At 44.8% G+C, this 13,726-nt stretch overlaps 1 protein-coding gene across 1 annotated transcript; it reads left to right on the top strand.

Annotated features, from left to right (window-relative positions):
* The first annotated feature begins 1,828 nt into the window (after positions 1-1,828).
* LOC149351311 (uncharacterized) lies at positions 1,829-5,840 on the top strand. Its single transcript, XM_089577011.1, has 4 exons — positions 1,829-2,109; positions 2,699-2,753; positions 3,510-3,562; positions 4,381-5,840. Exons 1-4 carry the CDS (start codon positions 2,095-2,097, stop codon positions 4,675-4,677), a joined length of 420 nt encoding a protein of 139 aa, XP_089433137.1. The 5' UTR covers positions 1,829-2,094; the 3' UTR covers positions 4,678-5,840.
* The last annotated feature ends 7,886 nt before the right edge of the window (positions 5,841-13,726 follow it).

The raw sequence follows: 13,726 nt of genomic DNA, 5'->3' as shown, positions 1-13,726 counted from the left end.
TATAGCACATGAGCGCGGTCGTTATTAAAGCGAATTTGTAGAGAGTTAACCGCCTGCCCTATGTACTGCATGCTGCACACACTGCATCCGAGGAGGTATATAACGTTTGAGGAATCACTATCAAAGTTTTCGTTGATTTTCCATTTAAAGCTTGAAGGTGTGCTCGCTGCACAGCTTGATGTTTCTATATGTTTGCAGACCTGGCATATACTTTTTCTACACGGTCGGCACCCCAACCCTGAGTGGTTATTTTTTGTGTACTGGTATGTTTCAAATTTTTTTTCCGGTCTTCTGTGGACTACGTGCGGAATAGTAAAAATTTTGGCGACGCGTCCGCTCTGTTCAGGAATGCTTAAGTGTTTCTAAAATATTTTGTTTATGTTAGAGGGGTTACTTGGGAAGGTAAGTACAAAATTTGTTCGGTGGTCTATTTCTTCACTGTGTCGGTTTTCCTCCAGTAATTCCCATCGGTTGAGTTTAGATGCCCTTTGTACGACATTGTCGACAATGGCGGAGGGGGTGGAGGGGGGGATATCGTTGCTTAGTGAGCACTTCTCGCATGCGGTTGGAGTTCCTTCCAAGTCTTGGTGTCGGGAACAGATTCTTTTAAATCAATGTGCCTGGGAATATGGGATGCTTGTTTTAGAGTGACAGGGATCTGCTTCCCAGAAGCACCTGCATATGCGCGTGTGTGCATGAAAAGTAATATCCCTACTTCTTGGGTTATTTCTCTGTTATGCAAATTCTCTGATGGCGCTCCAATTCAAGGCTAACAAGTTGAGGAGCATTGCATTTACAGCGGAAACTGGATTAGTGTGCCGTGCGAACCGCCGCACCCGAGGAAAACACTTCTACTTCTTGCCTGGCCTCATCTGGCAGCAGGTAGCCAGTGTCTAAAATCCACAAATACTTTCGATTAACAACATCAATCTTATCATCGAAACTCTGTGACCATAATAGCGTATTACCGCAAGGTGCTGAGGGCACAAAGGAGTTTTTTTTTTTCGAGGATGTGTCACGCATAGTCATTACAATGTCCCACCTGACGTGAGCCAAGATATAAACACATTTCTGCATTTTGTTGGATTCAAACAAAAAGTGGGCCTTCTTGAAAGTTGTGTCGTTTTACTTTCGACAACTGTGTAGTTAAAGCTCTCTTTACAGGGCCCGCTGTGATGATGCAGTGGATAACGCATTGTGCTTGTTGAGCACGCGATCGCGGCATCGCACACCGGCCACGGCCGCCTCATTCACATGGAGGCAAAAAAAAAAAAAACACCTGTGTACTCTGCGATACTGACTACATTGAAGAAAGCAAAGGTGATCAAGAGAAAGCGTTGCCCTCGACTGCTAGCTTCTTATTACGTGCAGCTCCGGAACGTTACACCCTACATACTATGCCATTATCTTAGCTTAGCTTCGGAGGTTCATAAGTTGAATATTAAGTTTTCAATTTATTAGACAAGCGAAATATTACTGGAAATATATTCTACTTGCTCTAGGACGCCGCCAACAGTTGCTCACTTTCAGTTCTCTAGTACACAGCACTCCTTGTTTCTTCTGAACCTTTTTGAACGAACATTATGTGGGACGCAGTGTATAATGCCGTGAAACGTTGAGTGTCTTATTTGTTCTGCGTTTAAATCTTTTCTTCAACGCGCCACGTGACAATATATGATGAGTATATTCGGTAAATACGCCGCATTGACGAAAACTCGACTATGGAAGCTTAGGCGGGTTCGCAACACTCACGTGCTCGGTATTGTGGAGCCACGCAGGGTCGCAGCTTCGCGTCACAATAGAATGACGAAATGGTCCCGGCAGTGGCACTGACATTCGCTCCCGCCGGAAGGCATCCAAGGACGTCGCTTACGACGCACTTCGTCAACAGAACGAAATCGGGTTGTCTCTACGCGGGGCCTGAGCGTGCTTTCCTCATAGTTTCCTAACCTGTGTCGGTGCTAAACGAAATGAAATATACGATGCGCATTCCACGCGTCCTGCTGGGTCGGAATACCTGATGATGAATGTACACAGCTGCGGCGCAAGCGTGCCGATGAAGCTGCGTCCCGCAGCAGCAAGCACATCGCTGGCATGAGCTCCAAGCAAGTAAGTTTTGTTTGCCTGCAACCTTTTACTCCAAGATTGTAACTGTCTTGCCATGTCATATGAAAGTGAATTCCTTCTAGCGGGTGTGTCCCCCTTGGCGCCAGTTTCCTACAGTTGCCGAATTTCTAGCGCAGAAAGATGAGGACACAAAAAAACGATGTGGATAGAACAGGTCCTCGTCTTTTAGCGCCAGTAATACGGCAAATATGCACCGACTAGCCTGCAAGAATGTTCCCGCACAATATATTCATATAGTTCCTGATTGGTCAAGTCTGAAGGATATATCCTGGGCTTAAATCTTACAAAATGGCTTATCTACGAATTACTCATATTTCGTCGTATACTGGCTCTATATCTAATGGCGGCGCCTTTTTCCCAGTGTAAGAACTAGAACGCTTTTGCAGGGATTCTGAAATTACAGATATTATTGTTAGCTTTGAAGATCGACTGGCAAACAATGGCTTCTCTCTATGCTAATGGACGCACACTTGCATCCTCACACAATGCATTTGTGTTCTAGAGCTTACAGGATTTCTATGAGTTCTGTGTCTTTAATTTACTTATACCTTCACTTTCTTTCTATTCGCAGACTAATTCAGATCACGTACGTCTGAAAACAGTGCTGCGCATTGCTTTCTGCTATGGTAAGTAGTTACAGATAAAAAAAAAATCTCGCTCGTTAGAACTTTATTGAACCAATATAATCCGAAATCTACACTTAGAACGTATAGTAAAACGTTAGGCGTCTAGAGGATTCAACCTTAAATTTCTCAGCCAATTGTCTCTGCTCTATATAGTACTAGGAGCTCACAAGTAGAGCACAGTTTCTCTTCGTGATTAAATTCGCAGTCAGAAAAAGAGCCACTACAATGCTCGCATCATGCGCGACTTCCCTTAGGCTCTGTTGGTAAAAAGCAGCCTTGAATTTCAAGCTCCCAGCCTCACTTCATGCACTCCTTTCCTCCGTCACCTTCAACGTACTAGCGCATTCTATTATGCTATAGCTCATTGCACAGTACATGGCTACGGCTGCTCCTTTACGGCAACATGACCTTGAAAAGTAATAACAAGCATGAAATTAAATATAAAGATGCCGCATTCACAAAGATGTGACTCCAGCGAAGATGCGCGAAATTTGTCCCAGCTTTGATCCACACCGTACATGCCTATTGATTCATGCCTGCCTTGGTAACATCTTGTGTGTGGCAGATACTTCCGGAGCTGGGCGTAGTTGTGAAATGAATTCATTAATTTTGTTCGCCCATTATTCCTATCAGTAAAATTTTGGCAGTTCTGTTGAGTGCCTCGTAAATAGCGTCGATCCGTACCGATGTTGTGCCCACACATATCATATTGCAACGATATCGAAAAAGATACTAAACAAAACTTCTGTCTTCCAGCTCTCATTATTGAAACCGGATCTGCGGCAGTACTTCGGCAATACATGAACATAGTAAGTAAATACCGGGCCTAAGGAGCCTATAATCTGTCCTCTTTAAATAAAACCAGTACTAAGGAAACCTTTGAAAACGTGCGCAAAAATAACAGCAGCAACGAAAATGCTTACCCTCAAACACTACCAGATATTGTTCGATACCACTGCCTTTGGGTACTGCTTCGCTCTTCCATTTAGGTGGTCAAATATTGACCGACGGCTATCAAAACGTGCACTATTCAGAACCCGAGGATAAAAAACTTTAAATGAAATTTTCACTCCCGTTATGTAGACGGAAGAGGCGGAAGACAATAAGAATTTTTTTAGAAAACGTTGCCATGCTGAACTTACAACTGAACGCATAGCGAAAAAGAAATTCCTGTTTGCTGATTTGAGCATGCAGTAAGAAAAGTGCTTTTCGGTTACATTCTTCGGAGCAGCGCTTCACTTGCCCATTTTTAAACAGTTTTCGCTCAAATGCTTCACTTCGAATTTTTTGTTGAATTCTTTGTTGTATTCTTTCTTGCCGAAGCACTACGCCGAGGGCATCTACATTACTTAATTTCCCAGTAGACAACAGGTACCAGTAATCCGCTGAAAAGTTTCTACTGTTGCCAATTATACCACCCAAAGCAATCTTAGTGATGGCACTCAGCTCGCTTTAAGTGTCTACGTTGTGGAATTACTCTGTATTTAGCGTTTCTCGGCATTTACCTTAAACTGCCGTCTCTTTTAACCACGTATTGAAGCAAAATGTGCTGTTAAGAAGTCTTTTTTCGCCTTTATCTATACGCTTGCTGTCACACGCTTTTCTGTTCTACCTCCGTATCTCGCAGCTGCCACCGATGAAAGAAGTGGACCCGGCCAGAACACCGCGGCTGTCGATGGTTGTGAGCCAGCCGCGCTACTTCTACTGCGTGCTTTACCCTTGGTCGGTGGTGATCAGTCCCGTGTACTGCATGAGACAGTATACAAAATATCAAGAATACCTTCGACGTCGAGGACCCTCCACAGTCAAGCCCGACGAGTTGGGTTATGATCCTGGGCTCATCGATCCGAGAGCTGCGTCAGTGTCTTTCGGACTTCCTGGTGGCCAGTCAAGCGCGGCGGGCGGCCAGGCGGGTTCCGTATAACTTCTCCGCCGGAGTGTAACTATCGCAAACGTCTGCACTGTGATCGCCAAAGAGTGTCAAAGCAGACACCTCACACGAGAGGGGCAAAAAAGAGCAATATGGGATATGGTTTCCATTAATTCTTCTTTCGCGCTTGTCTTACCTCTGGAATTCAGGGTAGCCATCGTCAAACTGTAATAATCGAGACGTGTTCTGGTCGCCCCGTTTTGCCGTCGTAGAAGAGAAATGAACGCGCATTTCCATCACTTCCCAGCTGAAGATTTCCCAGCTATTATCTCTGTTAAAGGAGACAGGAAAGGACGGAGTGTCCATGCAGTTCCTTTTTCTTGTTTAAAGACAATAAAAATGATTCTTAAGAATGCAGTAAGCCTTATAACAAAGCTTATCGTCTAGACACCCTGGCCTTCACTGTATTCAATCTTTAGCTTGGATGAATGCACAGCGAATTCGGTTTCAATAGGGCCGTTCATACACTTCGATGAGTCAAAAAGAAATTACACAGTTATGAACACTGCAAATTTTTTCCTTCGCCAAAAATGTAATGCTGGGTAGCAGCTGTCCTGCACTGAAATTAATTATAAGGAACGTACATTACAGGTAAACAACAAACTTTCAGCATTTTTCACTGCCCGACCGCCAGCAGCAGCGTGCACCAACGCCCAGTTTTTCAATATCTTTACGGACTGGTACAGTCTTTTGCGAATATATGTACTGTAATCTGATGGTTTCAGCTGACCAGTAAGTTATGCGGCAGCCACCGCTGGTAAGACTTTCAGCAAACACGCTGACCTCTCTCTTTGCTTGCTTTAACCTTTCTCGCTTAATAAGGACTAGAAAAAGAAGCTAACAATAACTCCGCTGCCCCAATCCATGTTGTTCTTTCTGCCCACATTTCCCAAAAGACCATACCTTCGCCGACAATGGAAGGAAACCGGCTGCAGAAATCCGAAGCCTAAAAGTTTAAGGAGACGAACTTCGTGTTTACGGACGGAAGCAGCGAAAGGAGGCATCAGGCACCGTCCTGTGACGAGAGTGCCGAGGTTGATGGACCACGCGCCTGATCTCCGAGCACTCAAAGACAGACACTTCAATGCAAACCGTTCTGCAAGTGCTGATGTAGATTTGCCTTGTTTCTGACCGAAGTAAAATATTTTGAACTATAACAATAACCTCAACGTCGGGTGTTGACCTTCTCGCACACACTGCTACAATTTTCGCGTGCTTTACAACTTTACATTACGCGCCCCATCTTCGTACTAATCAGCAAGGTTCTCATTTTTAGTCGTGTTTCTATTATATTCTTAATTAAATCATAGCCACTTTACATTATTCCAGGCGCCTCGGTTTTATGTGAACTGCATTTGCGAGTGCTCAACAAGTCCCAGATACTGTGCAGCTTACTACCGCAGTACAGCCACCTAGCGTGAACGGCAACTGTTTTCTGTCGATCAATAAGTGAGTTTCCTCTCGAAGGCTACAGAGGTCCCTAGCCATAAATATGGGCGCCGAGTTTCGTTGTCTAACTTCATGTTCGAGTGTCAAGTAGTCATGCCTAATTATAGCTTTACAGCAGAATACAACGATGAAAAAGCGGCAGCTGGCAACAATGGGTCATGGGTGGCCGGGTGTTGTATTCCTCCGCTCACCAATCACACAGGAAATCAACTTTTTAATGTTTGGCTGTGTTAAACAAGCCACATGCATTAAAATTCTTGAGCTTGTAATTCGTTTTGTGATTAGCTTGTACACGTAACAAGAAACGCTTTAATAACGGACTACTTATTCGTCGCCTAGGAATTCAGTGCGGTAGACATGAATTAGGGCGGAGCATCACAGCAGACTTACCCTGTATCCGACCTTCGTGCCTGTATTGTAAAAATGTTCGCGAATTTCAGTCATATCACTGAAATTTGCAATTTGCAATGCTTGATAAAGTTAACACTAAGCCTCGCAAACGTTTTGGCATGAGTGGCAGTTCAACAGTTTTAAATTTCTCGTAGTGCTAAGATGTGGGCTGCAAATGCTGCTTCTAAAAAGCCGGAAAATACTCTGTGGAATGAAGTGGCACCTAAGATTTGTATTCGAGCTGCAAGGTCATTCGGGCTGCTAAAAATATACACATCTGCTTCAAGCACTGCCGTCGTTAAAAATGCCTCCGTAATGAGAAATATCAACAGAAGACGCGGTGGCAAAAAAGACGAGCATAGCACTATGTATTTTCGTGTCGTCCCGTTTTTATTACACCCTTCCTTTCTCAATAACGCGAACATTACCGCCGTGAAGTATTCAGCCAGGCAGAAGACACGCTTTTAATACCTCACTAACTTCCGCAGTGACATTTCGCAGCAAAGGTCGCATGAGGGCTAGTTTATCCTGAGTGCAATGAGTGCAACGGTTGAACAGGTCAGAATTTCTTGTACGCAGTTTTTCAAACAAAGATATAAGTTTATTTGTTGTGAGCCGCGGTAGCTTAGCGACTACATCCTTGCGGTGCTAGGCACGGGCTAGCAGCTTCGTCGTACACCTGGCCATGGCAGTCGCATTTCGATGGAGGAATGCAACTGCCGTGGTGTCGGGTTTTTGAAGTGGGATATCCACAGCATAGCGGATGTTAGAGAAAGTGAGAAAGTCGAAATCAAAGCGTATTGACGAAAAACTTACGAGGAGGGCTTCGTGTGTCGCCCCATCACTCCCAACTTGTTCCCTTCCCTCATGGCGCGGTTGAGGTGTAAACCAAGAAATGAGACAGTTTCCATCCAGGCCGCGGCGGTCGAATTTCGATGGAGGCGAAATTCTAGAGGCCCGTGTACAGTGCGATGTCGGCGCAGTTAAAGAACCCAAGGTGGTCGAAATTTCCAGAGCGCCGGCGTCCCTCGTAGCCCGAGTCGCTTTGGGACCTAAAAACCACATCAACCATCAACCAGTTACTGCGCCATTTCCTTTCCTCAAAAACCACTCATTCGGTCTGAACAAACGCGCGTATGTGCAGGAAACCATCCTCATTTTTCTTCTTTTTCAGCAAGTGACGCGGCCGCTCACAAATGCGTTTTAAAGAGATGTTATGCGCCGCAAATTCACCTTGTGCAAGATATTTTTTTTTCCAATGAACGAGGGCTCTTGAACCAGACGCACCTTCGGACGACATCCTTCACGAAAGCAGTTTATGCCATCAAATCTCCCTAGTCGGCTTTGCACCTCGTTAAAGATTAAAGTAGGAGTCGCTGCCAAATTAGGTGTTTTTTTTCCTGTTTCCTGTGCGTACCTTTTTCGCACAATAAAATTAACACAATATTAATGACTGCGGTGTGTTTTCGCCGTATTCTTCTTTAGATACAATTCACTATCATTATTCCGCTGACTTGACAAAGAAGATGTGCTGCACAACCCAGACAGCGTCGTGGCTTTTCGCACGTCATGCGTAGTGCTGCAAGGAAAATAGCCTGACCCTTGATCATCTGGAGACAAGCTGCACGCCTCCGACCAAGATGTTCATGATCAACCTGGAAAACGAGGAGAAGAACTTCATATCCGGTACACTGATGGCGCTGATCGCTGCGGTCGCCTGGTGCGCACCTATGATCGTTCTCGTGGCGTACATGGTCAGTGGGAGCTACCTGGTTGACGTCTAGAAAGCATGAAGACCTCTCGTCGCGTCGCCTTTCAGGCCACGCTCGCCAGACGAACTGTACGTCGCCCCCTTCATGCTCCACATGTGACGACCTGCTGAACAGGACGCACTTAAACATCAGTAGAATGACTGGCGCGCACTTCGCCTGAGGAGGATGCATGCTAGTTGGCGCAACCGTATGAGTGATTGCCTAGGCTCCGCAAAAAATACACCACCACTGGAATAGGCTTTCGCCTGCAAAAAGATTGCCGAGTAGTGTGTGGTGCAATACCGAGTGTCTCTTGCCGCCCGAGAAGCGTATCAGGCAACCAAAGCATGACCTGCTCCTTGAGCGGCAAAGCGATGTGCCTCCGTCAGTCTTTATGTCCTCTCTACCGGAGGGCGGCCAGCCCTTTTTCTAGAGGTACAAATCGTCCTAGGCGTTGAGACATCGCGCTGCGGTCGTTGACGCTTTCGGTGCTGGTTAAATGTAAGAACTGGCGCACGTCTCCGATGCCTGCTGGAGGGTGTTCGTGAGGCGATTCACCGATTCCTTCACAGTGAAAATTTCCCTGCTGATAAATTGCCATTGAATTTACTTCATCACAGTAAAATTTAAGAGTGGTTTTCAATGCATATGGGCCTTTAACAATATTTATTATAATTGCGGTTACTGCCTTTCGCAGATAGCGTGTTGAAAATTTGAAATTTAAAAGCGAGAACGGCCTTGAACTCATGAACATCAATCGAAATACAATCATTGGGCTCGTAGTCAAGAGTCGAGGTGCATGTTTGCACCGCTGTCTTTTAAGCACTTATTTAAAAGAAACAACTTGTTAAAAAAATCTGAAACAGCCACACTCTGGACTTTCGCGCCGAACTTAGGGTGTCGTCAACAGTATTAGACGCTGCGATTAAGCGAAGATCAAGAAGGTGTTTCAGGACTATTTAGGACTCATCAGAATTTTGCCGTGCTCAAGTCTACAGAAAAGACCCTCGAAAATCAAGCGTCGCGTCGTCAAAGGTGCTGTCCCAGGCCGAATGGTGGCCGCGCCTCGCTGGTGTACTTTAAATCCTTTGTGATCGGCTGGATGCTGGAACCGAACATGACCGCCATTAAAGCTATATGAGTGGTTTTGGGTAATGCTAACGAACACTATCAGTAGAGTGAACTGCGTTGCACTTTGTAGCATCAAAACACGCGGCATGGATAATTATTTTACGCTTCAAAGATATGGCTAGATACGCGCAGATAAACGCCTAAAGGTTTTTGCATAACTAGTAAGCGCTACCAAGGCAAGGATATGCTGCTTATAAGGAAGCCAGTAAGAAGCAGTTAAAAGCAGCAGTCTAGGCTCCCGCGTCACATTAACGTGATACAAGTGTCACACTGACCGGTTTAATTCTTGAAAATAACGTCGTATCAGTGGCTTCTGGTTAAACTGCGGCAGTACCACGAAATCTCTGCTTCCAGAGAAATAACACGGAAAGCCGGATTTCAGGTTGTTAATGGTGATGCAAACTTTGAGCTCTAGCAGCTAAGCGAAGATGTCTTCTCGTATAGGCGAGAACAGGACACAGATATATCCACAGGCACCAGCACTCTAACGCTGTATCACTGTACTTTCTCAGAGCATTACATTGAAGACAGGGATTTAGTTTTCCGTAATTATATTTATAGTTAACATGGAAATGCAATCCCATAGGACTAATTTTAGACCTCTTGTTGTTCTTCGTAGCCTAATCAATGGACTTTTTCGAAACTCAAGTGAAGGAGATTTAGCCTCCTAAAATAGTCCTGAAACACAAGCCTGCAAATATTTGTTCTGAAGTTTGCGCAACATTTCTTTTTGGTCACTCAACCACAGAACATCTATTGCGCCCACTGTCTGTCCAGATGAAATATTTATCTTTTTTATTTATTTACAATACCCTATCGACCAGAAAGGGCAATAAGGAGTGAAGTGGGTTAAAAATAAAAATAAAACAAAAATGCATAATGGAAGTGCTTACAGTAGTGTAACTATAAAAAAACAAAAATGCAGTAAGCATTCACATAGCAATGAAATAATCTTCGAATTATACAACATTAGTTAATGCATTGCGGAAATATGGGTTATTGTTGGTGGAAAGAATATTTGCGGGAAGGTGCTTCCATTCGATTGACCTTCGGGGCAAAAGTGAGTGAAAAAAAAAACGAATTTTTGCACTTATCGGTTCCGGCTTCATGACAACGATATGCGCGACGTGACACGTAATCTGGTAGAGGAACGAATTCGTTACGCAGGGTAGAATGGTGATACAGCTCATGGAACTGGACAGTTCCTGTGACACACGCGTGACAAAAGCGACCATAGCGAGCCACAATCGGCGACCATATTTAGTCATTCTTGAGATAGTCAAGAGAGGGAAGGTTTCAAGCAGAAAGACTTCTCGGCCCTCTTGAGAACCGGTTTCAAAGGAGGCGGGAGGTGAGCGCTTTTAACTCGCATGAAAGGAAGTTGTTGCGATCGAATAAACGCAGTAGAATATTTTCAATGGGATCTGCAGGATTTCATGCATAAAATCGAGGGCCAGTCTTTCGTCCGAGAAGAGTGGTGAACTTGTCGAAATTGTGCTGCTTCATTTTTCAGTGGTGCACAGCTATAAACGAAGACAGAAAACAGTTACAGCGATGACGTTGCACTGAGTGTTTAAGTCATACTAGGGGGTACGCAAAACCAATTGCTTAAGGCAAGCACTGAGCATGCAGAACTTGACTGGATTTTGGCTTCAAAATTAGAGCGAAATTAAGAAGAGTACATGCAAAAAACAAGAGACGTACGAGCGCTAAACTTCAATAAGTTTAATGTGAACTGATTAGAATATACAGACAAGCCACGGCCGAACAAGTACACCTGGCGTACGCATGTCTTCGTCTGATATTGCCCGATATAACTTTCAAATCTTGTCCCACCAAGTAGCCCAAACTACCATATTAGTCATTTCGACCACCACAAACCACGAAACATAAATTTAATATTCACAAAGGTCACTCAGGTAAAAACAGATGGTCTCTAATCCTTTCAAATCCTTTATTTCAAATTCTTAATGACCCGCAAACCTCTAAGCGCCCACGGGGTGACCCGCAATCCCATGATTTGACTTGGTGGTTAGTCCCCAGTAACCTTCATTCGGGTGTTCAACCACATACTGAGCGCAGTGATTACAGCCCTTTTCTTAATATGCGGCACGCCTTAGCGCCTACGGAAAATACGCCTTAGCGTAAGCTTAACATCACGTGACTCCCTACGCGCAGACAGTCGTTTATCTATATTCAACCTCTCTTCAAATCTGCCTACTCTTTCGGCTGTTCTCTCGACTCACACTATTACCACTACTGTAAATGAAGACGAGCTAAACCCCGACATACACCTCCTTAGTCTCTGGGCTCTTCGTCTTCAGGCGTATCACTACGCTTCTCGTCCCCCCGGCTCCTTGGCTTTTCCCGCTCTTCATTGGGCTACCGCACGTGAGCGGCGCTACTGAAAGCGACTAGGCAGGAAACGCTGGGCTGCATGGTGTGCCCGCCTGTCCTCTAGGCATGCCAATCGACATATTTGGAGTGTTTCACGACATGGAGCTCCCTTCTCAGGCTGGAGATTACACAGAAAGCATTTGTCACGCTCTAATTGAGGTTGAAGATACAATTTCACGTCAGGCGACCCGTTCGTTTTTTCCACAACATGACTGCACCTCTACATCTCCTCCCGGCCTTGTGGTCCTTGTGGTCCTGTCCCCCAGATACGTCTATTCAAGAGATGGCCCTCCAGCACGCGCTGGCCAGCGCAGAGGACGGAAGCGGGTAAGCTCATGAGCGTCGCTCGCTGCTCTGTGATCATTCTCGTTCGGGTCCGGCCGCGGCGGACACCTTTCGATGGAGGCGAAATACTAGAGGTCTGTATACTGTGCGATGTCGGTGTACGTTAAAAAAGTCGAAATTCCCGGAGTCCTCCACTACGGCGTCCCTCATAGACCGAGTTGCTTTGGGACACTAAACCCCATAAAACCAAACCAAAACTTCTCGTTTCATTGGTTTCGTGACCACTTTTTAGTGAAGCCAAGGTTTAGTGAACCCAAAACATACGCGCTGAAACTATGACCGGTTTTCGCTGTACATACCCAACAACTCTGAACAAAAGCATTTTTGAACGGGAAAGTGTTTAGTAATGCAATTTTTTCATTAATCGTAAGATCTCACTACAACAAACATTATATCCGCAGACCTCCAGTTGCCAGGCTAGCATTTTGTTTTGCTATTAATGTTCTTGCTATCGTCAAAAGCATTCCCCATTTGGTTTTTAATGACAGTCTTAACTGCTTGATGCGAGCGTTGGGAACACTACAAAAGAAAGATTGTGCTACATATCCGAAGAATGGGCCATTGTGTTCAGTATTTACATATCAGTACCTTACAGCTTTCCAATATTCAAAATTGTTGTCCAAGAACGTTGAGCATGCTCTGCACGGGCCAGCCAAAGCAATAGCGAAATGCTACAGGTGATAAGCAGTCTGCCAGTGAACAGCACAAAAATGGGTAGCGCGCCATGCCAAGACACTTGATTGTTTTAAGAAATGCAGGTTTCCTAACTACGACGTTTACCAGGCACTACGACGTGTCTGCTTGCACCAGCCCTGAAGAATACCGGCAGACACATTCGTCTTAGCCAATTAGAAAATATGAAAAGGTCTAGTCGGGCGTAGTTGTGGTGATGGTTTTATTTAATTTTCGCATTCATATTGTAAATTATAATGTTGCATTTTGGGTGAGCTATTCGAAGAATTTCATCTTTGTCTGCCTTCCTCTATAGTTACACTCAGTATGAATCAAACATTTTTAACGTATTAAAGATATCTAATGAAAAAGCTATGGTGAAAATACCAAGCTTCCTTACAAAAAGGAATCAGGACTGCAACACAATAATCCTTAACACAAGCTTTCGCACTATATTTCACCACATTATGTCTGGCTATGTGGAGGGTGTTTATGTGGAAAAAATACAACATTGCATTGTTTCTGTTGACAGGCTCGCTGACTCTGCAGTAGCTAAGAAGTGCTGTGTTCGATTTAGTAAATTCCATTCAAGCTCCTGACCTATCGCAATCATACACGCTACCATTGCAAATATTCTCCCAGATCCACAGTGCTGCCTTGTTCTAAGGTTTTCGCCTAAGCGGCCTGCTGACAAACGTTACTGTCCGTCAGAAAGGCGCGCTGGGCTTTGTCTTCTTGAGGTTAGTCAGATGCTAGTCGTTTCTGTAAACACCCAGCGGCTTTGTCGTCACCGCCGTAAGTTTTGCGATAACAACAGAACAATGGGGTGGGGAGAAAATGTAAAGCTTTGCGTATCACATATAAGGCTGTGCTAACCAAAATAACTGCCCCGTAGCATAGGCTGAGCA

This window comes from Amblyomma mixtum, chromosome 3 (genome assembly GCF_055824585.1).
Source record: "Amblyomma mixtum isolate Tamu chromosome 3, ASM5582458v1, whole genome shotgun sequence".
NCBI lineage: Eukaryota > Metazoa > Arthropoda > Arachnida > Ixodida > Ixodidae > Amblyomma > Amblyomma mixtum.
The sequence above is the reverse complement of the archived record's forward strand: the minus strand, read 5'-3'. Positions and strand labels throughout refer to the sequence as shown.